The sequence below is a fragment of the Callorhinchus milii genome, unplaced genomic scaffold (assembly GCF_018977255.1).
Source record: "Callorhinchus milii isolate IMCB2004 unplaced genomic scaffold, IMCB_Cmil_1.0 Scaffold51, whole genome shotgun sequence".
Classification (NCBI taxonomy): domain Eukaryota; kingdom Metazoa; phylum Chordata; class Chondrichthyes; order Chimaeriformes; family Callorhinchidae; genus Callorhinchus; species Callorhinchus milii.
This window is the reverse complement of record NW_024704792.1, coordinates 219,300-244,189: the sequence shown is the minus strand read 5'-3', so window position 1 is coordinate 244,189 and position 24,890 is coordinate 219,300. Positions and strand designations below refer to the sequence as shown.

Sequence of the window (24,890 nt, the reverse complement as noted above, 5' to 3'; positions counted from 1 at the left end):
CATCTGAAGGACAGAAAAATTTGAAGTGTCTCATTTTGCCTGAAGCGATTGACAGTCAGACACACAAACAAATATGTAGACAGATAAACATACAGACAGGCAGACAGTTAGCCACGCAGACAAACTAAGAAAAAAGGAGAGTGGCAGATGCAGATTGTCATTTAGTAAGACACAAAGACAGACAAAGAGAGAAGGGAATTTGAAACAAGCAGACACCTAGACTAAGATACAAGGGGAGAGGTAGAGCCAGAGAGATGCTAAGAGGACAATAAACTCTGGTTTGTGGGAGATTCATGAGCAAGCAATAGCTTTGTGTGGTGCTCGGGCAGATGGCTGACCAGGCCATGTCATCAAATACTTTCCACCTGGACTGAAACCCAGGAAATCTATCACTCACATGTAACGTTGCTGGTTTGTGGGACGTCGCCCGTGACTAAATTCCTGTAAAAAAAAACAGAGAGTTGTGAGCGATGAATTCTCTGTTGTTTCACTGGAGAGTAAAACAACCCCGTCCTTGTCAAAGGACTAACCGGAGCTGGTGGGGGTCGAGGGTTGGGGTAGGAGTGTGGAGGGGTGGTGGCAGTCAAGTGTCTGACCAGTGGGGAAATCCATCATCATTGTTGCAAGTATCCATACCAGACAGTGAGTTCCAGTCATGCTTCCTACACATGGGAATTCCTGAGATTCCAATGAATGTGGAGTACATCTGCGAAACTAGTCACCAAGAGGATTAGACACAGGCTGGCGAAACTCAGGGTTTGGCTACCTCAAAGTGTGCACTGGCGTAACTGTCGTGGAACTACCAGCTAAAACCACATAGATTGCTGCTGTGAGTTCTGTCTGGCAAAGTTCCTTCTGCTTCTCGAGTTAGGACCACCCTACCCGTTGCCGGTTTGTTTTGCAGGGTAACAGGAGCTGATTAGGAGGATTTATTGCCCCAATGACTGGTCTGCCCTACGAATCTTGCCGATGTGTGTTGGAGTGAGCAGCTTTACAGGCAGTATGAGAGAGCACATATGTGATTAAAGTGGAGAGCTGAAATGGGGTGCGAGCACCAGCAAAAACAATGGGGTTCGAGCAGGAATAGGATTTTAGTATAGAGAGCTCCAATGGGGGTGGTAGTACTTGCACAGGCAGGATGTGTGTGTGCATTAAATAGAGGAGAAATATACTCACCTTTCCCCTCTTGGACTGTTCTGTTTACCTGCAAGTACCAACATGTAATAAATATGAAATATTCATCATTACTGGATATACATTTCGTGGTTTTATTAATAATAATGCTCCCCTTTCATCCAGCGTCCAAAGACATTCACAGGGCCGCTTACCAAGAGCAGTCGCCACCTCCAACCCTCCACGGATTACCGACAACGGTGGACGTGCCTTCAGCCACACAGCCCCGCACTTTGGAATTACATTCCAGATTTCATCGGGTTTACCCTTCGCTCCCACCCTCAAATCCCAAGATCCATCATTTCAACAGCGTCGAACAATATTATTATTATTATTATTCAGTGTAATGACACTGTAAATCATTACGATAGCTTATTGTATTATATTCTCTGTTATATTTTGCTTTGAAACGTAATCTGCTGACTCTAGCGGAATTCATTTTGCTTTTTGGTACACAATGTGACAGAACAGGGTCTGTTCAGACAGTCTTCTCCTGCATTGGTTTTGATCAAGATTAAATAACAATAATAATCCTTCTACTTGATGCAGTGCCTGAATACCATGTCGATGTGTCTCTACGAGCTTCAGATGACTTACTGAAGCTGAAGTGATTGTGCATTTTTTAAAATTGAAATGCGGCAGCCAATTGCACACAGCAGTGTACCACAAATAGCCATGGAGAGAGTGAACAATTTATTGTGGGGATTGTTGGCCAGGATACTGAGGGGAACCCCTTGCTGTTTTCCAATGGTGCTGCAGGATGTGTAACATCCTCATGATCTGTCAGACAGGACATCGGTTTAACGGTCTAACCGTTGGTACAGACGGATGAACTTAACATTAGAACAATATTTTCAAACTGCAGTAGCTTCTACACTGGTTATTGATTACAGTGATCTCAAACCAAGAAGATTCTTGGCTACAGCCTATGATGCACGATATTGTCACATACTCTAAGTTAATTGGGGAACTGCCCATTGCCGATTGTGCTATCATCAACAGTGTTATGTGTTTCTAACTCAGAACCGTCATGTTGTCTAATCTCTCCCAAGAATAAATGAGTTGACAAAAAGCGAAAAGTGATTTGGTATCTCTGTTCTCGGCTCCACATCTGCACTGATTGACATAGCAGAACACCAAAACAAAGTGCACAGATCCATTGCTGTCTCTGCCTTCATTCTCAGTAATTGCAAACTATATTCATTGGCATTAATGGACACTTACCTCTCTTATACACACATAATCCCAGTATAAACGCAGTGACCATTAACGCAGTGACAATCCCCAAAGCCAGTCCTACAGTTTGCAGTCCGGTCCAGTTAGCTGGAGAGGGAAATGGACAAACAGTTAATAATCGACTTTGAAGATTTTATATGGGGGAAAACACTACTCATTGAAAGACATCTCTTAGGTTACATCTCATACTGATGTGAAAGTGCTACAGAAAGCAATGTTTTCTTTGTTCTAATTAATTTAGCCGATGTTCCCCTTGTCTGGCCTCATGGGACAAGCCTCTCGCCTCTGACAGTGAGGAGGATGTGCTAAGCAGGGACTCTTTGCGGTGTACGCTGGTGACCTTCCAAACTGCGGAAAAACGGAATAGATTCCAACTTCTAATTTGGTGTCCAGTCCGGTCCCTTAGGCAGGCTCGTCTGCAATATACCAGGATACTGCTGATGACAGCACAGTCCAGCCTGTCTCATCGGCCAGAGCTTGAGGAGAAGATTGCTGACTAAGAGTAGGGAATGTTCCACCTCGGCTTTAGTACCACAAGTCAGTGTGAGCGGTTTGGTTGTTCCTCACTGGATATGAAGAGTTTGGGTTCCAGATGGTGCAGTTGCTCAATTAACAGCTCTTCTATTACAGGAAGATATGGGTCTCCAACTCTTTTCTCACAGAAAAAACACACAATAGTATGATAAATATTAGCTTCATGAATGGCTTCTCTCCCTCCACGGAAAGGAGAGAGGCTTTACATCTCGAATCTTCGCTCGGGACTTTGGATTTCGAAAGAGNTTTTTTCCACGGGGATGGGATTTCCGCCCGGGACAAACACTGCATCCAATACCAGGAGATAAAGTGGAAACATGATCGATGGTGTAAAATATAATTATAACAGGAGCTGCTCTATATCGTCAAAAGAAAAACAGGTGACGTTGTGAGATTTTACTCAGCTCTTACCCCACACAGAGATTCCCATTCGCTTGCTCTCTGGAGATGTGATCTCTCGTCCTTCAATGTATGCAGTATATTTACAAGTGTAGTTTCCTGCAATCAACTCCGTTGGAGGGAACGTGGCCGCATTGTTATTTTCTGGAGCTCGTTTTGATGTGATAAACTCGCCATCTCTGTATAAAGCAAAATTGCTGCCAACATAATTCCCAGTACATGAGATTTGAGCTCTTTCCCCTCTCACAAACATATGGGAATTTGGTATCAGGGAAATGGTGGGTTTCTGAAGCGCATCTGTAATTAAAACACAGCAACGATAATTTCACAAATAGTCGCTATGTGTCACAGACACTGTTGAGGTCATAGTAAAATTGAACATTTGCGTGCTTTCCGGCATGAAAGAGGCATCGTGAGGGAGAGGGTGTTTGAAGGTTTGAGGGGCATATTCAGGACAGTCCCCATAATCTCGTAAACACTTGCTCTGTGACATGGAATGGATCAGGTCAGAGTAAAGGTAACCATTTGCCCGTTTCGTGGCAAGAAGGAGGCGTCAGGATGAGCGGGAATGGTTGCAGATTTGAGGGGCAGGTTAGGGACAGAACGTTGCACTTTACGCAAAAGGATGTGCAGCAACGGCTGGGAGCGGGATGGCCAGGAAGGGCAGTGTGGCCGGGGACTGGGGTAATACACAGCGCCAACTTGGGACGGAAAATCCGTCTAAATTTTTCGTGTGATATTCAGACGTATCTTTAAACATCAACATGGAAGTGAGTCCTTCACATGAAAGCGACTAGCAGCGACTAACAGCAGGTGAACTGGATCGAAGGAGATGCGTTTGACAACAGAGTATCAGAATTCAGTCCACCGCGATTAGTCACTGGCTCACGGCAGGACCGGAAAGGTCAGGCTAGTCTCTGGGGGCAAAGGACCATCCCACTATGCTTCTGCAAAGTAAAGCTCTATCAGGTAGTGTGCTCCCAGCTGGGCAAACAGTGGGAAATCTTGCCAAACTGCCACATTAACGGTAAGCTGTGTTCACAGTCAGCAGCGGCGTGTTGGTGGGGTGGGGGTGTGCGGGTGCGGGGGTTTGGGTGGAGGAATTTGAGGGACGAAGCAGAGAATATGGGGGAGCGGAAGCGTGGAGGATTAGAAATATTATCCTAGTTGAGTGGAGTGAGAGACAGAGAGTGCAGATATAGATGTGAAGAGAGGGGTGGGAGAGACGGGGAAAAGAAGTGGAAGCGAGTGAGGGCGACAGCGAGCGATAGCAGGGGAGAGAGGGACAAGTGAAGAGGAAGAGAGGGGTAAGAGTGGACGGAGATGGGGAAAAGGGGGAAATGGGGAAGAGATGGGAGAGTGGGGCGAGGAATGGAGAGAGACCGGGGAGAGAGGGAGGAAAGAGGGGAGAAAGGGTCGTGGGATGCGTGAATGTGGCAGAGCTGGGCAGAGGGGCTAAATGGGGGTGTACAAGTGAGACGGCGAGTAGGGTGTGTGCTGGTTAAAGTGTGAAGGATTGGGGGCAGCAGAGCATGTGGGGAGGTGTGGGAAAGGGAGACATAGGGGACACCAGAAGATCACATGGAAATATGGTCGATGTTGCAAAGAGTGGTTATAACAGGAGCTCCCGAAAATGGTCAAAACACAAAGAAGTTATTGTGTCAGATTTTACTCAGCTCTTACCCGACAAAGAAATTCCCACTCGCTCGCTCTCTCGTGATGTGAACTCTCGGCCATCTATTTGTTTAGTATATATACACGTGTAGTTTCCTGCAATTATCTCCAATGCGGTGAAAGTTGACGTCTTGTTATTCTTTGGAGCACGTTGTGATTTGATAAACTCGCCGTCTCTGTATAAAGAGAAATTGCTGGCAGGATAATTCCCAGAACATGAGATCTCAGCACTTTCCCCTCTCACAAACACACGGGAATCAGGCTTCAGGGAAATGATGGTTTTCTGGAGCGGATCTGGAATTAAAACACAGCAAAGATAATTTCACAAACACTCACCAAATGACCCAGGCACTGTTCAGGCCAGAGTAAAAGTGACCAATTGCTTGATTTCCCACACGGAGGAGGCGTTATGAGTGGGTGGGGTGTTTGGACGGGTTGAGGGGCAGGTTCAGGATAGACCACAACAAGTGTTTCCTTGCAAAGAGAGAAGGGGATCAACGGCCAGTAGCTGGGTGGCTAAGGAAGGCAGTGAGGCTGGGAACTGCGGCAAAACACAATTCTAGCCAGTGACGATAGGCCGAGAATTCATTCTCAAACTCTCTGGTGAACCTGAGATGTGTTTTTGAACAACAGAATAAGATCAAAACCAGGGGATCAAACATAAAGTTTAGGGGAACGACGTAACACACAGGGAAATATGATACGAGGACTCGCTGCTGATGGTGGGCGGGCGGAATGAGTGTGATCGAGGTGAGTATACATGGGGGGCAGTAAGGCGGCCATTTTACAGATTGGTGAGAGAGTCCAGGCTCTCGCTCTTACCCCACACAGAGATTCCCACTCGCTCGCTCTCTGGTGATTTGAACTGTGCGCCGTCTATGCACGTAGTATATTTACACGAGTAATTTCCTGCCCTGATATCCGATAGAGTGAATGTGGCTGTGTTGCTACTCTCTGTAGCTGGTTGAGATGTGATAAATTCGCCATCTCTGTGTAAAGCGAAATTGCTGCCAGGATAAATCCCAGAACATGAGATGTTAGCGCTTTCCCCTTTCGCAAACAACCGGTATCCTGACCTCAGTAAAATGGTGGGTTTCTGGAGTGGATCTGGAAATAAAACACGGGAAAAATCATCTCACAAGCTCTCGCTTTCACACAAAACATCACGCTCCACAATGAACCCAACCTCAGCCTTTGAGACTGTTTCTGTCTGAGGCGAAATACAAAGCAGAAAGATTGACTGATTCTAATCAGGGTCGTGATTGCAATCTGGGTTTCTGCTGTAATTAAACAATATTTTCTGACCATGGTCTCAGTTTTTCTGTGAACTAGACTCAATGTGAGCTGAAGTCAATTTAAACGTGGGGTCAGTGTGAGCTCGCGGTCAGTCTGGGCTCGGGGACAGTATGAGCTCGGTGTCACTGAGAGCTCATTCAGTGTGAGGTCGGAGTAAATGTTAGCTCTGGGTCAAAGTTAGTAAGGGGTCAGTGTGAGCTCGGTAAGTGTCAATTCCATGTCATCTTGAGTTAGGTTCAGTGTGACCTCGACGTCAGTGTGATCTCGTGGTTAGTGTGAGCTGGGTGTCAGTGTGAGATGGGGGTCAGTGTGATTTGGGGATCAGTGTCACTTTGGTATCAATATGAGCCCCGCTGTTTTCAGTCACCACCTCTTTGCCCACCTGGTGCCCATCCTTCTCTCCGTACTCAATATGAGTTCTTTTCTGCCTTTTCAGGTGGACGTTACAGATCTTGGTGTAATATTCAAAACCAGAAGCAAATTTCTCGAGTGTGTCTTCTTTTGCTCTGCTCAAATTATTATTGTTCTTATTATTATGGTTTCAAAGATTCCTTCCTGCCATGGAAACATCTGGTGTCGGGGAAATTCACATCCAGCACCTTGGGAATCCTACCGTCATGAGCGACACTGGTTATTTGTGTGTTTTGGTGTAAGGATCTGAGTCCCGTCATTGTTTGTATGTCAATAGTCACAAGTCAAGAGAACCAGAGTCTTTACATCGCCCTTGATCATCCCTGTGCTCAGCCCTTCCCCTTGTGCTCAGCCCATCCCACTGTGCGCAGCCCCCCCCCCCTCCCGTGCTCATCCACGCAACCTTTTATTCAGCCCCTACCCCTGTTCTCAGGCCCTCCCCATGAATTCAGCCCTTCCACATAAATCAGCTCCTCCTCCGTTGATCAGCCCCTCCCCATGTACTCAGCCCCTCCTCCTGTGATCAGCCCCTCCCCCCGTGATCAGCACCTCCTCCGGTGATCAGCCGCTCCCCGTGTGCTCAGCCCCTTCTGCTTTGACGAGCCACTCCCACATGGCTCAGCCCCTCTCACCGTTTTCAGCCTCTCCACCTGTACTCAACCATCACCGTGTGCTCAACACATCGCCCCGTACTCCGCAACTTTGCTCAACCCTCTGTGCTCAGCACACCAATCCTGCATTGAGCCCCGCTGTTTTCAGTCACCACCTCTTTGCCCACCTGGTGCCCATCCTTCTCTCCGTACTCAACACCCTGTGCTCAAAAGCTTGTGATAAATCGCCCCTCCTTGTAATCATCCCGCGCTGTGTACCCGCACACACTGGGCACAATCCCAACTGATCCGCGGCCCCAAGATGCTACCATGGGCTCACTCCCACCTTACTAATTCTCCCTCCTCCCCTCCGTGCTACGCCCCCCTTTGATCTTTTCGCCGTCTCCCGCCCCTGCTTTCTGCTTGCTCATCCCATGATCACACTCCACCCTATGCTCACTTCTTTACGCTCATCGCCTCCGTACTCAATCCCCCTGTGCTCGCCACATCCCTGTGCTCAACCGCACTGTGTTCACTTCCTGTGCTAACCCCAACCCGTGCTCCCGCACTGTGCTCACAACATTTCCACCGTATCCCCTTCTGTGCTCAAAAACACCAACCACCCGCACCCCCGAACTTGATCCCCCAGAGTGCTCACGCCTGTGTGCTCAGCTCCCTTTGCTCACTCCCTATGCTCTCCCACTCCCTGTCCTGACACCCCGCCTAATCTCCCACCAGTATGCGCATCCCCACTGTATTAATACTCCCCCTGTGCTCTCTCCCTTAGGCTCACCGTACATCTGAGCTCACCAGTTTTGCTCGAAACCTGTGGTACCCCACCTGAATTCCCTTTCGTGTGCTCACCTGCATGTGCTCACCCACTTCTGCTCACTCTCTTGCGCTCACCCTACACCTGTGCTCATCCCGTTTGCTAGTTCCTCCTGAATTACATACCCTCTGCTCAACAAGTTGTGCTCAACCACTTGTGCTCACTTCCGTAGGCTGACCCGATATCTCTGCTCTCCATCCTGTGCTCATTCCCCTTTTCTTACCGTACCCAGGGCTCACCATTCCGCTGTGCTCACCTCTCGTGTTCTCATTCCTCTTTCATGAGCTCCCTACTTGTGCTTTCACGCCCAACGTGCTCACCCCCCTGATGTCAGTCCCCGCTTCTCACAATCTTCACACTGTGATCACTCCCACCAGGGGCTCAACTTCTCTATGTTGCCAGGCCAATGCGCGCCCACCCCATTTTCCTCCCACTATCATTGTCTGCGCTCACCCATTTGTGCTCGTACCCTCCCTATGCTAACTGTGCTACTCTGTGATCACCCCGTTTGTACTCAATCTGCACCTGTGCACAGCTCCACCTTTGATCACCCCACTGTGCTCACGCTACCTGAGCTGCCGCTTTGTGCCTCCCTGGGCTCACCGATAACCCTGAGGAGTGGGGGTAAGCGGAGGGGTTAAGATCACTGCTTGATGTTATGCTATGTAAACCCCACTGTACTCACCGCCCTGTGCGCAGCCGCTGTGCTTCAAGTCTATGATGACCGCCCCATGCTCGATTCCCTGTGCTCACACACCATTGTGCTCACGTTTGCCCTGCTCCCCCACTTGTGCTCAACCCGCTGTGTCCCTTCCTGTAATAAATCTTCACCCTTTGCTAACTCAGTGCTCACTCCGCAGTACCGCATCACCCCTGTGATCAACTCCCAAGCTCAGTACCTTTTACTCACGCACCCGTGAGCTCATGCCTGCCCATGTATGCTCACCTCCCTATGCTCCCTTGGGCTAACCACCTGTGCTTGCCCTTCCCTGTCCTCACATCCCTATTATAACAGACCCAATGCTCAAACGCACGTTCTCACTCCTTCTCTGCTTCCATATCTGTGCTTCCTTGGACTGAGTGCTCACCCTCCCTATGCTCACCCACCGTGGGATCACCGGTCTGTGCTTAAAATGCCTTGTGCTCACCCCTCTGAGCTTACTCTGGACGGTGCTCTCATCCCTTCCACCTATGTTCCAATCCGACCTGTGCTCACGCATTCCTTGCTGCTTCCTACCTGTGCTCAACCACCTGTGCTCATAATTGTTTTCCCAACCGCTGTGCTCCACCCTTTGCTCAGACCCCATCTACTCCATCATGCTTACGCCTCACCCCATCAACCACGGGTGCCCACCCACCCTGTGCTCACCTCACCTTTGCTGAATCGCCTATAATCACATTCTCTATGCTCACTTCGCGCGTTGCTACACTCCTGGTGCTCACCACCATCATCCCCGCCCTCAACACCTACTTCCATCCCGTATTTACCATCACCCCGTGCACTCAGGGACGAATGTTTACACCCAACTGTGCTCCATCCCACTGTAATGAGCCCCACCCTCCAAGCTCAACGCCCCATCTTGATAACCTGTGCACAAACGCCTTCCATTTGCTCGCCATTCCTTTCGTGTTCTAGCACTACTCAAGCAACCGCCCCCTCCCATGTTCACCCCCCCACCCTCATCCAGTACTATCCCCTGTGCTTATCCAGTCTGCTCAAATCCTGTGCTCAAATTCCTTGTTTCCCCAATTTGCTTAGGCGAACTGTGCTTAATCTCCTGTACTCCTAACCCACGCTCATTCCCCCTTACGTTCTACTCTCTTTTGCTCACCCCCCACCCTCCTGTTCAACCGCCTGTGCCATCCTCCCTCTGTACGTAGCACCTTGTGCTCACCCCTTCTATGCTCCCAAACTCTGCGCTCAGTACCGTGCGCTTCCTGCCAACTTCTGAGCTCACCAACGCTCTTCTTTACCTCCACTGTGCTAACTGCCTTATTCGCAATCCAACTTGTGCTCAAACCACCGTGGTCACCACACTTTCCACCCGCACATCTCCCCCACCCGTTCGAGATCGAGGTGATTATCAGACACTGAGTTATTTACCTGAGCAGATGACGCTGACCTCATACGAAAGTGACCCATAATAGTGAGCCCAGGTCCTTGAGTGACAATCCCTCAGGGCAGACTCGTTCCCTCTGCACCGAACACCATACGTTACAATGGGACCTGAGCCCCTTCCAAAGTGAGTTCCTCCTGAGCCTTCGCCAAAGTGAGCATCTCTTGATGCTGACAGCGCGGCTCCACATCCCAACTCCTTGCACACCACTGCCGCGGCCTCCATATCCCAGGTCGGACCATAACGATAGTCACCCACTGTACCCCATTTTCCACGGTGGTAAACCTCCACTCTCCCGGAACACGGCCTGCCGCCATTCACCAGCCTCACACTCTCTGTAAGACATCACACACCGAATTAAGAGTCTGTTTCCTGTTTGACTCCCAGTCACCCAGGATAATACAATACAATGTGCATATGCAGCGCTCCTGTGACATTGGAAGTGATGTCTCTGGCGCAAACAATACAACTATAAGAATCAATGTGTTGGTTGAGGTGACTGATGAGTTCATACAATCCACTACCCGGGTGTCACAATAACAGAAGCAGTTTATAACACCAATAACTTTACACGTTGCAGCTACTATTGCAAACAACGGCTAGTGTTATTATATTTAATATTAGATTAGTATAATTTATAATAGATTATTGTATTTTATATTTGAATTACTGGGCAGGGAAAGTATTAAGTAATTTTCCTCACTCTCATGCCTCTGTTAACTTAGCATTCATTAGCAACCCAATAGACAATAGTCGGATTTCTTTTCTGGGGATAATAATACAATAAATAAAATACAATAATTCCCTCAATCAACGCATGACTCTTTGTGGCACATCACTGTGTGTGATTCTCTGCCGCGTTTCGTCCACAGAACAGACAGCCGACTCTCAATGTAGTCAATAATAACAATTATTAACAATTAATAACAATTGAGCATCAAACACAACACGACCCAGGGACACCCCCCAACCTCCGTATAACGCCCACACCTGCCACGCACCACCACCACCCAGGCACCACCACCCTAACGCTGATATTGCCCCCACTGGACACAGCACAGCCAGGGCACTGCCGTTTTCCCAGCGTACAGAATCTTCCCAGGCACAACCCAACCCAGGGCGATGCACTCACACAACGGGAAACAGCTCCTCCCCCATCACCGAAGACAGCCACACTGCAATGCCCCAAACACAGACCCTCCGCAAGGCACAACCACATCTCCCAGGTCACAATCCTCACGGCACAGGCAATCTAGGTACAACCTAGCAACCCCCCCCCACCCAGGTCAGAGTCACCATTTCCCCCAGGCAACACACAGCCAGGGCACACCTGGCCCGGAAGCACTGTCCCACCAAAGCCGATTACACCCAGGCACAAAACCCACACGGAACCACAGCCCCAGCCAAACCTCCCAAAGCACAGCCGGCTCCCCCAGCGCAAGCAATAACCCAAATGCACTCACCGCACTATGATCAGCCGCTCCGCCCCAGGGCAAGCTCCTTCCCCAGGATGACAGCCCCAGCTCCAGACACATCCCCTCCCAAGTGCCTAGCCAACTCAGAAGGCACAGCTACTTCTCAGTGCACACTCCACCCCCAAATAGAAGCACCCCTGTGCCCAGCGCCCACTTCAAGGTCACAATCGCTCCCCACCAGGGCGCAGCCGCCAAGGCACAGATTCCCCTGCACACGGCACCCCTGGACACATACAAAGCCCCAGATCACAGCCTCAAGCTCAGTTTACAGCGCGCACCCCCGAACCCCTCCCCCTACATAAAACCTCGCCCAGGGCCCAGCAGCCCCCTCCACCCAACGAAACAATCCACCCCACGAAGGCACAGCTCCACAGGGCCCAGCACCACCTCCAGAGTACACACACCCAAGCAAAGCACACACCCCAGTCATATTTCCCCCCGCACCCAACCCCTACCCAGGCACCGCCACAACTCGCGTGTACAGCAACGCGTGCCACAGCCTACCTGAGGCACAGCTCCCCATTTGTGCTCACATGCTCCTGTACTCTTTCCACTCTCACAGCACCACTTTTCTCGCAGCACTGCTCTGTTCACACTGTACACTCTCCTCCCACACCTGCATGTCCCCTTTGCTCAATCCACTTTGCCCTTCCTAGCTTTGCTGACATCAACTCTCTCTGTCTCACCGTGGTCACCTACACTGTGGTCAACTACCTTGTGCTCTAACCCTTATACTCATCGCCCCTATTCTCATCCCCACTGTGATCAGCACTTGTGCTCAACACAACCGGTACTCAAACCCCTATGCTCACAACCATCTTCCCGCCCCGCGCGCGTCCGATCCTCCCCCTCAACGCGATGTCCCCCACTGTGCTCGCACACTCACCTGGTGCTTATTCGCTTGTGCTCACACTCTCCTGTGCTCCCATCGTAGACTCACCCACCATTTGTACTCACCGCACCCCTGTGATCTCCGTTCGTGTGCTCTCCGCTCTTCATGTATACAGTCGCATCTTCTCACCCCACCTCTGATCACCACTGAACTCCCCCTGTGGTCCACCTGTGCTCACCTCCATCTTGTTCACTTCTCCCTTGTGCTTACCCCATTGCCAAGTACTCCCCACTGTGCTCTTCCCCTGTTTACCTAACCCCCACTGCCCCTTCCCGTGTTTTCCCCATTGTACTCGCCGTTGCGCTCAAAATCTCTTTGCTCTTGCTACAGTGCTTAATCCGATTTTGCTCTTCCATATGTCCGGACCGCTCACCTAGTGTTCTCACGGGTGTTCACCCCATGTATTTCTCCACTTGTGCTCCCACCATTTACTCCTCCCTGTGCTCACCCCACCCTGTGCTTAATCCACGATGCTCAGAGCCCTTTCTTCTGCCCCTGTGTTCATCCCCGTTCACTCAGACCCACAACAACAACGACGACGACATAAAAATTTGGATTTATGTAGCGCTCTCCACGCCGGACGACATCTCAGATCGCAAATAATAATAATGTGGTCATTCAATTTATTTCTGTTTGCGGGACACCATTGTTCGCGATTGGCTGCCGCATTTAAGGATTTATCAGCCACTTCCCATTGCGGAAGATTCTGTGAAGCGTTTCAAGAGTTTCGAAGATAAGATCAGGCGCTATGTCAAATGCTAGGATTATTATTATAGTTTATATTAGATTACTATATTTTATTTTCCATCAATATACATTCATAATTATTTTTATTATTAAACTTCATATCAGATTATTATACTTTAAATAAAGATAGAAAATTCACCCCCAAAAAAATGGTCATTAATATCTATTTTGTTGCATAATACACCAGCAAATATATTTCCTTCCAGAATGGTGTGTGATTTTCTCTGTCGCTTCTGCGTTGCAGAATACTTCATTTATGGGCTAAATTGTATACTTTTTTAAAGTATCATCATCGATAGAAGATAGAAGATGTATGAAACTACGCCCATGACAGCAGCGAATGCAAAAGATTCCGCTTAGGCATAAATCTTGATTCTACGTCTTGCGGTTGTTGTGTTAGTTTCAGATTCGCAGATACAGACTCAGTTATGGTCGTTGTATGAATGTGTTACTAATTCCGTTTGGCGTCAGCCCAAGTTGCAAAGTTACAGCCTCAGAGATTTAGACAAAAAACAAGGCAACATGATATTGGCTGCAGTCTCAGAGCTCAGCTATCACAGCAGGGCGGTTGGGTTGAGTGGTTGGCATAACATTGCAGCATCAAATAAACGACCCCAGGCACACACGTCCACCCCACTCCGATATTAGAGTTACACTGGCACCCCGCCATTACGGAGCACAATTCTTCCCCCTCCGGAACAACAACATCCCCCAGTGCACAGCCCCTCTCCAAATGCACAGCCCTGCATTCACCACACATACCCCCAGGCACAACTGCCTAAAAGGCACAGAACATATCACAGCGAAAACCCTCTTGTCTAACTTCATCACAGGGCACAACCCTTCGATCAGTCAAAGCTCACTCCTTGCACGGCACCACCCCCACCAAAACACCCCACCCCATCATGGATCAGCCTCTCCCCCAGGGCACGACCAATTCTCCCAGTGCACTGAACGGCATAAAAGCAGCATGCGCCACACCCCCCAATTCCCCCACCACCGTTCACATACCTCCAGGAAAGCTGCCATCATCCATGAAAAGCCCAAATATAGAGACTCACCAGTAGGCGACAGCCAATCCACCTAGGGAATAATCACGCCCCCAACCCCTAACACAGGACAAAGCACCCGAGGACAAAGATGCGCCCAGGCACAGACCCACAGGTTACAGATACCACAGGCACATACCAACACCCTACTCTGGCCTGACCTGCTCAGCACCACACAATGGCGCAGCACACCCCAGGTAACATCTCCGAGAACAGATACTCCCAAATCTGGCACAGTTATTCCGAAGTGCACAGCCCCCTCCCACCATAGTAAACAGACCCTGCCCTCAGGGAACAGCCAATCTTCCCACCGTGGAACAGTTACCTCCAGGGTACAGTGACCCTAGAGGGCACAGCCCGACCCCAGGCCACAGTCCCCCTGGCACATGCCCTTACCACAAGGGACTGCCCACCAAAGGCAGAGTCTACGATATGCCCAGACCTCCCTCAGTGCACCGTCCCCCAACACGCAGAGGGCCCAGAACCCCAGGCACACCTCAATCTCGACAACGCCCCACCACCAATGGTACAGAACCTAACCCCTATCCAGCCACAGCTCTCCCCTGCACCCCAACCACTCAGGGCACAGCTCCAAATATCAACAAAGATACGGGTAAAATTTGCAAACCACGCAACTCTCCCCCTCATTTTCGCCTTTGTGAAACCTTATCAAAGCCATTATGTAAACCGAGACACACAGGAGCCAAAACAACAACATCAGCAGAGCGCCCCTCAAACTGTGTTGTGTCTCAGATAGCTTGAAACTGGCGGAAAACGAAACAGAGGTCATGTTAGGCACGGTTGAGAACGAAGTTGTTCAGATGCCACCTGAAGATGCAGAAGGGAGGGGCAGGGCGGAGTGATAGAGGAAGTGTGTATCAGAGTTTTGGTTCGGAATAGCTAAAAGCGCGAACTCCAGTTGTGTAATGGAGGGTTGTAGACAGCCTATTAACTTGAACTGTGAATTGTATGATGGTTCCTACTCCTGTTCCCCACACGGAGCTGGCGAGAGGCTGAGTCTAACTCTCAGCAGCTAATGTTCCCACAGCAGCTTCTGGTTGTCAGATTGCGTCACTTACCTGCAGATTCCAGCGTCTTTCTCTCCACAAACAACACTGCGTAAGGAAAAGAAAATCAAGAGCAAAGCAGGAATTATTAATACAGTAATTCACAAAATGAGACAGCTGATCTGCCTGGTCTCTCACACCATCAATGGTCGGTCCTAAACTACAGGGCTATCATTTATGTTTCTCTACATAAAGGTCCCAAGTGGGGAATTAGCACAAGCACAGATACGACGGGGAGAGAGATAACACGGATTGTGGTTGGTATAGAGAGCTCCAGTGCGGAGCGAGCAACAGCAATTTTTCACACAAAGCTTAGTAGAAATCTAGAATTTTCTTCCCAAAACTCCGTTGATTCTATATACATCCATACGTTCAAGTGTGAGGTTGATCGATTTTTGACAGATCATCGTATTAAGGGATGTGGGGAAAAAAGCAGATAATTGGGAGTGAAAGGATTAATTAAGGTAGAGATAACGCATGATCGAATTAAATGGCGGAACTGGCTCGAAATGCTGAATGGCCTTCCCGTGTTCCTATGCTCATTAACCCGACAGGGAGAGAGCGGAGAATGGGGTCAGAGCAGACAGCTCTAGATTCGGGGAAGTGTGGGAAAGCAGTAATGGAAATAAACACAAAACTCTTTCACACACCAACATTAACACCAATTTGCGAAGGATAATGTTCTGTGCGAAGATTGTTTATGTGTGTCTTTCTGATTTGCTTCTCGAAGAACATGGGGTTTGTACGGCTCAGAAACGGAAACTCGTCTCCTTGTTTCCCACCTATCTCCTCTCCTTTCCCTAATGTCTTGTCTCTTCTCTGCTGTCTCCTCTCTATTCTCTACTCACTACTCTCTTCTCTCCTTTGTGCAGTCCTGTAGCTCACTGGTTAGAGCACTCGCTTTGCAAGCGAGAGACCTGAGTTCAATTCCAGGCAGAGGGCGAAACCTTGGGCAAATTTTCTTACTCCACACGCCTAGTAATAACCCCTCCAAAACCAAAAACAATAATAAATTGGTCATTTCCAATCTACGACTGTTTTTGGGACATTGCTGTGCGCAATTGGCTGCCGCATTCACCCACAAATATATACAGTTAATTCACGTTACAGTGTGTTCTGTGAAGCGCTTTGGGACGTCCTCCTGACGTGAAAAGCGCTATATCAAATGCAAGGATTATTATTATTATTATTACTCCTTCCTCTCCCCTCTCCCACTCTCTCCTCTTTTCCACTCCATCCTCTCCTCTTTCTTCCCCTTCTATCCTATCCCACTCACCTCTCCCCTCTCTCCTCTCAGGGAACCTCTCCTTTCCTTCCTTCTCTCCTCCCCTCTTCTCTTTCCTTTCCTCCATTCTCTACAATCCCGTCTCTCCACAAGTCTCTCCTCTATCATCTGTACTCTCTACTCTCCACACACATCTTTCCGGCCTCCTCTCCATTCTCTCCTCTCCATCCTATCCTCTATCCTCTCCCATCTCTTCTCTCGCATGTGCCGTCTCTGCTTTCTTCCCCTTTTCTGCTCTTCACTTTCCTCTTGCTTCTCCTCTCCTTCCTCTCATTTCTCTCCTCTTTTGCCTCCTCTCTCTCCTCTCTCCTCCCTCTCTTACCCTCTGACCTCTACTCTACTCTCTTGTCTCTCATCTGGCATGTCTCCGTGCCTCTCTCCACCATCATCTGCACTCTCTACTCTCTACAAATCTCTCTTCTCTCCTCTCTCTCCTCCAGTCTATCCACTCATCTGCCCTCTCTCCTCCCCTATCTACTCTCTACTCTCCCTTATCTCCTTGCTTCGCTCTCTCGCCGGAACAACAACAAATTACATCGACTTCAGCAGATCCTGGTCCTGAAGAGGACACGGTTAGCAAAATTCTGGATAATCTGCAGCCTGTGAAGTTAGGGTTTGTGGAGGCCGACAAACAGAGTGTTTGCGTAGTTGAGCCTGGTTGTGGTGATTGCGGGAATGACGCTCTCTGCGGCTTGCGGTGCAAGACGATCACGGAGACCAGCAATATCGCATAGCCGGAGAAAGGCGGAACGGGTCTTGGTACAGATGGGCGGGACGAAGGACAGTTGAGGGTCGAGGTACATCTTTGTGATTGGCTTAGAAAGTATACTCACCAAGGAGGAAAGCCAAAAGTTGCTTCATTTGGAGGACGAGGAGGAGATGTTTAGGTTCAGAAGACTGGAGAGCTGTGTCGGTGGAGGTTGGGCGAGGAGGAAGATCTGCAGACTTGGAGATAAACCACACAGAAGACATCACATGAGCAATTTTGCCATCATCACTGAGCTCCATGATCCACTGGCACCATTTATCTGAGACACACATATTCTGAGACTCATTCTCTCCACATTGACCACAAGAAAGCTGCACAGCTCACAATGTTTTTACTGGAACGACAAGGCCTTGTCACCCACAACTCCGCCCATTGTGAAACTGCCGTTGGTGGTTGTTGTTTACTCTGTGAGCACTGAATTAGGGACCTGAGCTGGACAAACAGTGGCAGCTCACCAGTGTCCACGGGGGACTAACTGCGTGGTTTTAGTGCGATTAACGCCAGGAGTTACCTCCAATTCTAGTATGGATATCAAGGCCTTGGATAGGGTGTAAAGGAGATTTTAGAAGATGGTACCATAGATGAGGGATTACAGTTATGTAGAGACGTTAGGGAAGCTGCAATTTCTCCTAATAGCAGAGAAAGCTAAGGTGGTGTTATTGGACTCAGTGATCATAATTATGAAGGATTTCGGTAGAGTGGATAGGCAGAAAATATTTCCACTGGCAGGTGGATTGGTAACCAAAGGACACAAATGTAAGATAATTGGCAGACTAACCAGAAGGGAAACCACACAAGAAGAATTAAGCTCTCATTGACAGCTGGCAGTCTGAAACTCACTGACTGAAATGGTGATGGAAAAAGGTTGAATGACAATATTCAAAAGAAAATTTGTTAGTGACTTGAAAAAAGAATTGATTGGTGATTTGGGGAGAGAGGGGATGGATTGATGTAATTGAAGAGGAAATATTTGCTATATTATGGGTAAAGATTGTGGGAGTCAGACTGATTTGGTAGTTCTTCCATTGAGCTGTAACAGGCTCGAAAGAACATATGGCCTCTTTCTGTGATGGAATATTCCAGGATTCCAGGATTCTATAACTCACACATCCAATGTTGTTCTCACCGAACTGCGGCAACCTGTCCCATCACACAGGCCAATAATAATAATAATAATAATAATCCTTGCATTTGACATAGCGCTTTTCACGTCGGAAGGACGTCACAAAGCACTTCACAAAACACACTGTGAAGTGAATTAACTGCATAATTGTGGGCGAACCCGTCACCCAATTGCGCAAAGCAATGTCCCACAAACAGACGTAGATTTAAAATGACCAACTGTATTATTGTTTTTGGTTTTGGAAAGGATTATTATTAGACGTGTGGAGTAAGGAAACTTGCCCAAGTTTTCGCCCTGCCTGGAGTTGAACTCCGGTCTCTCACTTGCAAAGCAAGTGCTCTAACCACCGAGCTACAGGACTCCGCATACAGACCATCCCACGAAAAATGCATTCAATTCCCTTCGGAGTATATCACGTAACTGCTTTGAAATTTCTCGAAGATGTGATAAAGCGCGGAATCAAATGCACGCATTATTATTATACGTGTGACGCCCTCTCGACGTGAAAGGCGCTATACAAATATAATGCTATTGTAATTATCACACGGGGAGTCACACAGGATATCCTGCATTCTGACCTCCTGTTGCCCGGAGATTCACCTGTAGCCGTTCCAATTCCCCAGATAAACCCTCACATCACCCTCACCTAACCCTAACTCTGACCTAAAAACCTTACACTCTTACATTAGCCCAAACACTGAAATTGAAACCTAGCCCTGATCCTAAACCTCATCGTAACCCTGAGGCTCACCAGATTCACCCTCACTTCTACGTTATTTGGTGTAAATTAACTAAATGAGGTGAGTTTTTGAGGCTGAGCTATGAAAATGGACCTCTGTGGTTTCCCCATATATATATTTACACTTCCAACATCACATCACCAGAACATCTCAACAAGCTTCACAGGCTGCCCAACAGCAAAGGAAAAACCCTGCTTTTCTGTCTGTCATTCGGCCTGTTCGGCTCTTTGTCTATTTCTTTCCCGACCAGTCTCTCTCTCTCTCTGCTTGATTCTCTCGGATGAGACGATAAGATGAGGTGCAGTTCGCACCACGTTCAGCACAGATGTTAAAGATCACAAGACGTTATTCAGCAAAGAGAAGGGAGATTCTCCAGATGCTAGAGTCAAGACCAGCTCGATTTAAGCTGTTTCAATGGGTTAATAATTGACTTCGTGTCAAATAGCAAATGCTGATGTGTAGCTGAACCACTGTCATGACGCTTAAAATAATTATCTGCTCATGATATACTGCATCATCACGTCTTCGAGACATGTTGGAGAAATAATAAATATTTCACAAAAGACTTAAATTGAGATTCAATATATATGGAAGACAGTGAAAGTAACAAACGAAATGCAGAATTTTTATCGGGCGAATGTGCAAACTGGTGAACAACATAGTTCCTTGATCATCACAACCGTTCCCTGACTAGGACCATATTGATTCCACCTCCGCAACATTGCTCGCCTCCATCCATACCTCATAGCCACAGCAGCCGAAACACTCACCCACAGCTTCTTTACTCCCCAGCTGGACCGTTCCAGTGCCCTGCGAGCTGGTCTCCCGAGCTCCACCATACACAAAATTCAACTTGTACAAAACTCCACCACACGGTCACGGTTTTGACCCGTTTTGAAATGGAGAACGTCTACAACTCAGATACAGAGAAGGAGAGATTAGATGAGTGATTGTGAGTAGTACTAGCGTTTAAAACAGTTGACGTAGCAGTTAAATAATTGTGAGTTTATCTTTTTACTCAAGAGAACGCTATGAGCTGATGATAGGTATCCCATTGCTAATCTATACATTTGTTCTCAAGAGGGTTATTTGTACTTTATTGCGAATCACAGGGACTTTTGAGATTCATTGTGAGACCAGCTAAAGGCTATCTCACGATTGTAACCATTGATTGATTAAATATATGTTTGCAAAATCGTGGCAAATAAAGTAACACTGTTACTGTTATGCTTTATCTATCCAGACCTCCGTGTTGATTTGATTAATAGAGAGTTAAGTTGCTGCCATGTATTTGCAGAACATTGCAGTCAGACAGGGAATCCTCCCCCAGCCTGCGATACCTCGGGTGACCACAGGGGGAGCAAACATTTCTACAAATTAATGTAATTCATGTGAAATACGACAGTAAAATATCTCCTTAAGCAAAGGAGAATTAATATGCTAAACTTCACCAGATCTCTCTCTGAGATACGCTCTCCCTCCTCTCTGCCTGTGTCCAGAGGGCAATTGTAGTGTCTCTTCACAAATAAGACCCAGAACTACCCAAGGATTCTACTGATTTCAGTGGCCTTAGGTGCTGCTTCGGGCAGTCACCACTGATATTTTGTCCGTTCTGGAGACTCGTGGCTTGATGAGGAAGGAGCAGGCTGGCTTCTGCTCTGTGAGCAACGTGTGGGACAGGTTGAGACTCTTTAAAACGTCACAGAAAGTTTGAAGATTTAGAGTAAAACCTGCTACATTGTGTTCATCGATTTCCACAAGTCCTTGGATCTGGTGCCTTTTGAACCACTCCTGTTGGAATAGGAAATGATTGGAAAATAATAATAATAATAATAATCCTTGCATTTGATATAGCGCTTTTCACGTCGGGGGTACGTCCCAAAGCGCTTCACAGAACACACTCTAAAGTGAATTGACTGTATATTTGTGGGCGAACGCGGCAGCCAATTGCGCACAGCAGTGTCCCACAAACAATCATAGATTGGAAATGACCAGTTTATTTTATTATTGTTTTTGGCTTTTGGAGGGATTATTATTAGGTGTGTGGAGTAACGAAACTTGCCCAAGGTTTCGCCCTCTGCCTGGAATTGAACGCAGGTCTCTCGCTTGCAAAGTGAGTGCTCTAACCACTGAGCTACAGGACTCCACTGGCTCCAGATATGCTCATATATATGTTATAAATTTGTAATAAAAATTTTATTTTAATTGATTCCAAATTTTCATTCCAAACCAGAGAGCGTGTTCTCGCTTCGGACTCTCAACATTCAAGGAAATGCGAGAGTTCCGGGTTGAATTCCCGGACGAAATTGTCTTGACTTTTAACTCGGCCAACAATCCGCCAGTAACATTCGCTGTATTAGGGAAGTAACTGTGCCAGACAATGTTGCCACCTTAACACATAAAATACACAGTTACTTAACTTTGCAGTATAGTGTGTGACATGGCTTGTCACGTCCTACTGACATGAAATGCTCCGTACTAGGATTGTTACACTGCTTTTTTGGAAAGGAGGGAAGAGAGAATATACGGGAGTTGAATTGGTTCCAATTTGACGATCTGCTCAACAATGCCTTTTCTGCTGCTCCACACAAAGCCTATCTCGCACCATCTGTCAAACTCTATCTCCCACACACTGTCCCTCACACTTTCTCTTAAACACTCTCAGATATTGTACCTCTAAAACGCTTTCTCCTCTCTCTCTCTGTCTCTCTCTCTCTCTCTATCTCTCTCGCGCGCTCTCTCTCTCACTTCCTTTCTCTCTCTCTCTCTCTCACACACACAATCACTCTCACACACAGTGTATCTCTTTCACACAGAGTCGAAATCTCTCTCTCGCTTCCCCCCTTCCCCACCACCCACCACCACCCCAAATCCCTCTCTATATCTCTCTCTCTCATTCTTTGTCTCTGAGCCTCTCGGATGACATGAGAAATTGAACTCCAGTTTGAGCCGTGTCCAGGACAGGTGATAAAGATACTGCGACACCATAGGAGAAAAAGTAACGAGTTTCTCCAGGTGTTCCTCCAGGTTTCACCATTTTCTCCAGGTAGACTCCAGATCACCTCATGTCAAGTTTTATGAAAGGGTTAATTTTGAACATTGTGTCAAATGGAAAAGTCTGATACGTAACCGATCTACTGTCATGTTGTCAGTTTAGCAGCGTTACCGGATATAAAGCACAAACCATACAAACCTGCTTGCAAAATGGGTTCAAACATTCAACTATAGAAGAAAGAAAACTCAACAGAAAAGGAGACTTTTTTTCAGCAGAGGTTTGTCTATATATTTCCGTGGACAGTAAACCCGCTTCGAATCTCCAATCTACTTTTTAATATCAATAGTAATCCTTGCATTTGCTGTAGCGCCTCAAACCGTTTTTGAAATTATTCGGAGAAAAATAATCAATATTTCAGACAAGACGTTTTTTGGAATCAAAGTGCATTTGGATCCGAGAAGGTGAAGATATCATATGAAGCACAAAAATGTGATCAGGTGAGTGAGCACAACTTGTCAACTAGAGCTTTCCTTTACAACCCACATTCATTCCCTGACGAGTACTTTTATTCACATCCGCCACATGTTCGCCGCCATCCATACCTCAAAACTACGGTACCCAAACCTTCATCCACGCCTTCATCACTTTCTGGCTGGACTGTTCCGATGCCTTCATCTGGTCTCCCCAGTTGCACAATACAAAAAAATTCCGTAAACACAAAACTTCGCCGTCCGGTTTTGACCAGTTCTAAATTGGAGAAAGCCTACAACTCAGATTGTGGAGTCCTGTAGCTCAGTGGTTAGAGCACTCGCTTTGCAAGCGAGAGACCTGAGTTCAATTCCAGGCAGAGGGCGAAACCTTGGGCAAGTTTCCTTACTCCACACAGAGCCTAATAATAATCCCTCCAAAGCCCAAAACAATAATAAATTGGTCAATTTCAATCTACGACTGTTTGTGGGACATTGCTATGCGCAATTGGCTGCCGCATTCGCCCACAAACATACAGTCAATTCACTTTACAGTGTGTTCTGTGAAGCGCTTTAGGACGTCCTCCCGACGTGAAAAGCGCTATATCAAATGCGAGGATTATTATTATTATTATCTAGAGAAGGAGAGAGTTAGTGCGTATTTATGAGCAATAGTAGCTTTTCAAATATTTGACAGTTAAATAATTGTGAGAGTTTTTTTCCATTAAATACTTTGAGTTCATCACAGACATTCCGTTGTTGAGCTACACGTTTGTACTCAAGAGGGATATTTGAACTCTTTGGCTATTACTGGGACATTTAGATATTAATTATGACCTCAGTTAAGGCTGTGATATCACAACTGTAACCATTGTTGAGTTAAGTATATACTTACATAATCGTGGTGAATAAGGTAACGTATTTTGCCGTATATGTCCAGACGTTTGTATTGCTTTCAGTAATAAACAGCTAACGTGAGAGATCCCCAGCCCTGCTGTCTTGTCGGCTTTGGGGAACATTACATTCAGATGAGGAAGTAAATCGCCAGCCTGCAATACCTCGGGTGACCGCCCGGTGAACAAAACGTTTTAAATTTATGTAAGACATGTGAAATCTGATTGCAAAATAATTCTCAATATGTCCAGGAGAATGAATATGTTAAACTTCACCAGGCCGCTGACTTAGACATACTCTCCTTCCTCACTCTCAGTGTCCAGAGGGCAATTGTTTTTGTCTCTACACAAGTGAGACCAAGAACTAGACAGAAAACTCACTGATTTCAGTGGCTCTTAAAGTGATGCTTTGGGGAGTCACTGCAGATGGTTTGCCCATATTGGAGACTAATGGCGTGATGAGAAAGGAACTGGCTTGCTTCCATTCTGTGAGCAATGTGTTGGACAGGTTACGGCGTTGTATAAGATCACAGAAATATGTAAGATTCAGAGGAAAACCACCTAAGATACAATCATCAATGTCCTCAAATCATTGGAGCTGGTACCTTTTGATCCCCTCCCGATGAAAATGCAAGTGATGAAAGAATAGGGTTACATTTTGGATTTGATTCAGAATTTTCATTCCAAAACAGAGTGCATGGGTGGTTGGTTGGGGGCTCTGATTTTCAAATCGGGCGCTGAAAATTCAAGGGAAAGCAGGAGATACCCGTTCAATTCACCGACGGGCCTCTCTTGTGTTTTAACCTTGTCAACAACCCTCCAATAAAATTGACTTCACGGCTGCTTGTGGGCCGTTACTGTGGCAAACTGTCCTAGCACCTTCATTCAGAAAATACCGTCACCATATAAACAACTTGCCCTTCTATATCGCACTTGACTCTGGGTAGTGTCTCGGATCGCTTAGAAGCATACACTTTACAGTATATCCTTTGAAATCACTTATGATGTCCTCCAGATGCTAAAGGCTCTTTGCCAAATGCAACAATTATTATCCTCTGGTTGGCGAGAGGCTAACAGGGGACTCATGGAATTTGAACTGTGTTGAAGGTGATGTTCTGCACACAAACTG

The 24,890-nt window shown here is 47.3% G+C and overlaps 1 protein-coding gene across 1 annotated transcript; it reads right to left on the bottom strand.

Moving 5' to 3' along the window:
- Positions 1-389: 389 nt before the first annotated feature.
- On the bottom strand, positions 390-23,888 carry LOC103171960 (alpha-1B-glycoprotein-like). Its single transcript, XM_042345465.1, has 12 exons — positions 23,764-23,888; positions 20,858-21,197; positions 20,177-20,316; positions 17,608-17,719; positions 15,502-15,537; positions 10,247-10,594; positions 5,839-6,123; positions 5,026-5,310; positions 3,355-3,639; positions 2,398-2,496; positions 1,177-1,204; positions 390-441 (listed from the first exon to the last, which is right to left on the bottom strand). The coding sequence occupies exons 3-12, from the start codon at positions 20,243-20,245 to the stop codon at positions 390-392; spliced, it is 1,599 nt and encodes a 532-aa protein (XP_042201399.1). The 5' UTR covers positions 20,246-20,316; positions 20,858-21,197; positions 23,764-23,888.
- Positions 23,889-24,890: the final 1,002 nt, after the last annotated feature.

Bases quoted from the DNA above. Each gene is read 5' to 3' on its own strand.
- LOC103171960 (XM_042345465.1), bottom strand. From the start codon at position 20,245: ATGGTGGAGCTCGGGAGACCAGCTCGCAGGGCACTGGAACGGTCCAGC. The intron at 17,720-20,176 runs GTGAGTGTTTCG...TTTATCTCCAAG, and splicing joins GGGGAGTAAAGAAGCTGTGG to TCTGCAGATCTTCCTCCTCG. The intron at 3,640-5,025 runs GTAAGAGCTGAG...TTTTAATTACAG, and splicing joins AGTGGGAATTTCTTTGTCGG to ATGCGCTTCAGAAACCCACC.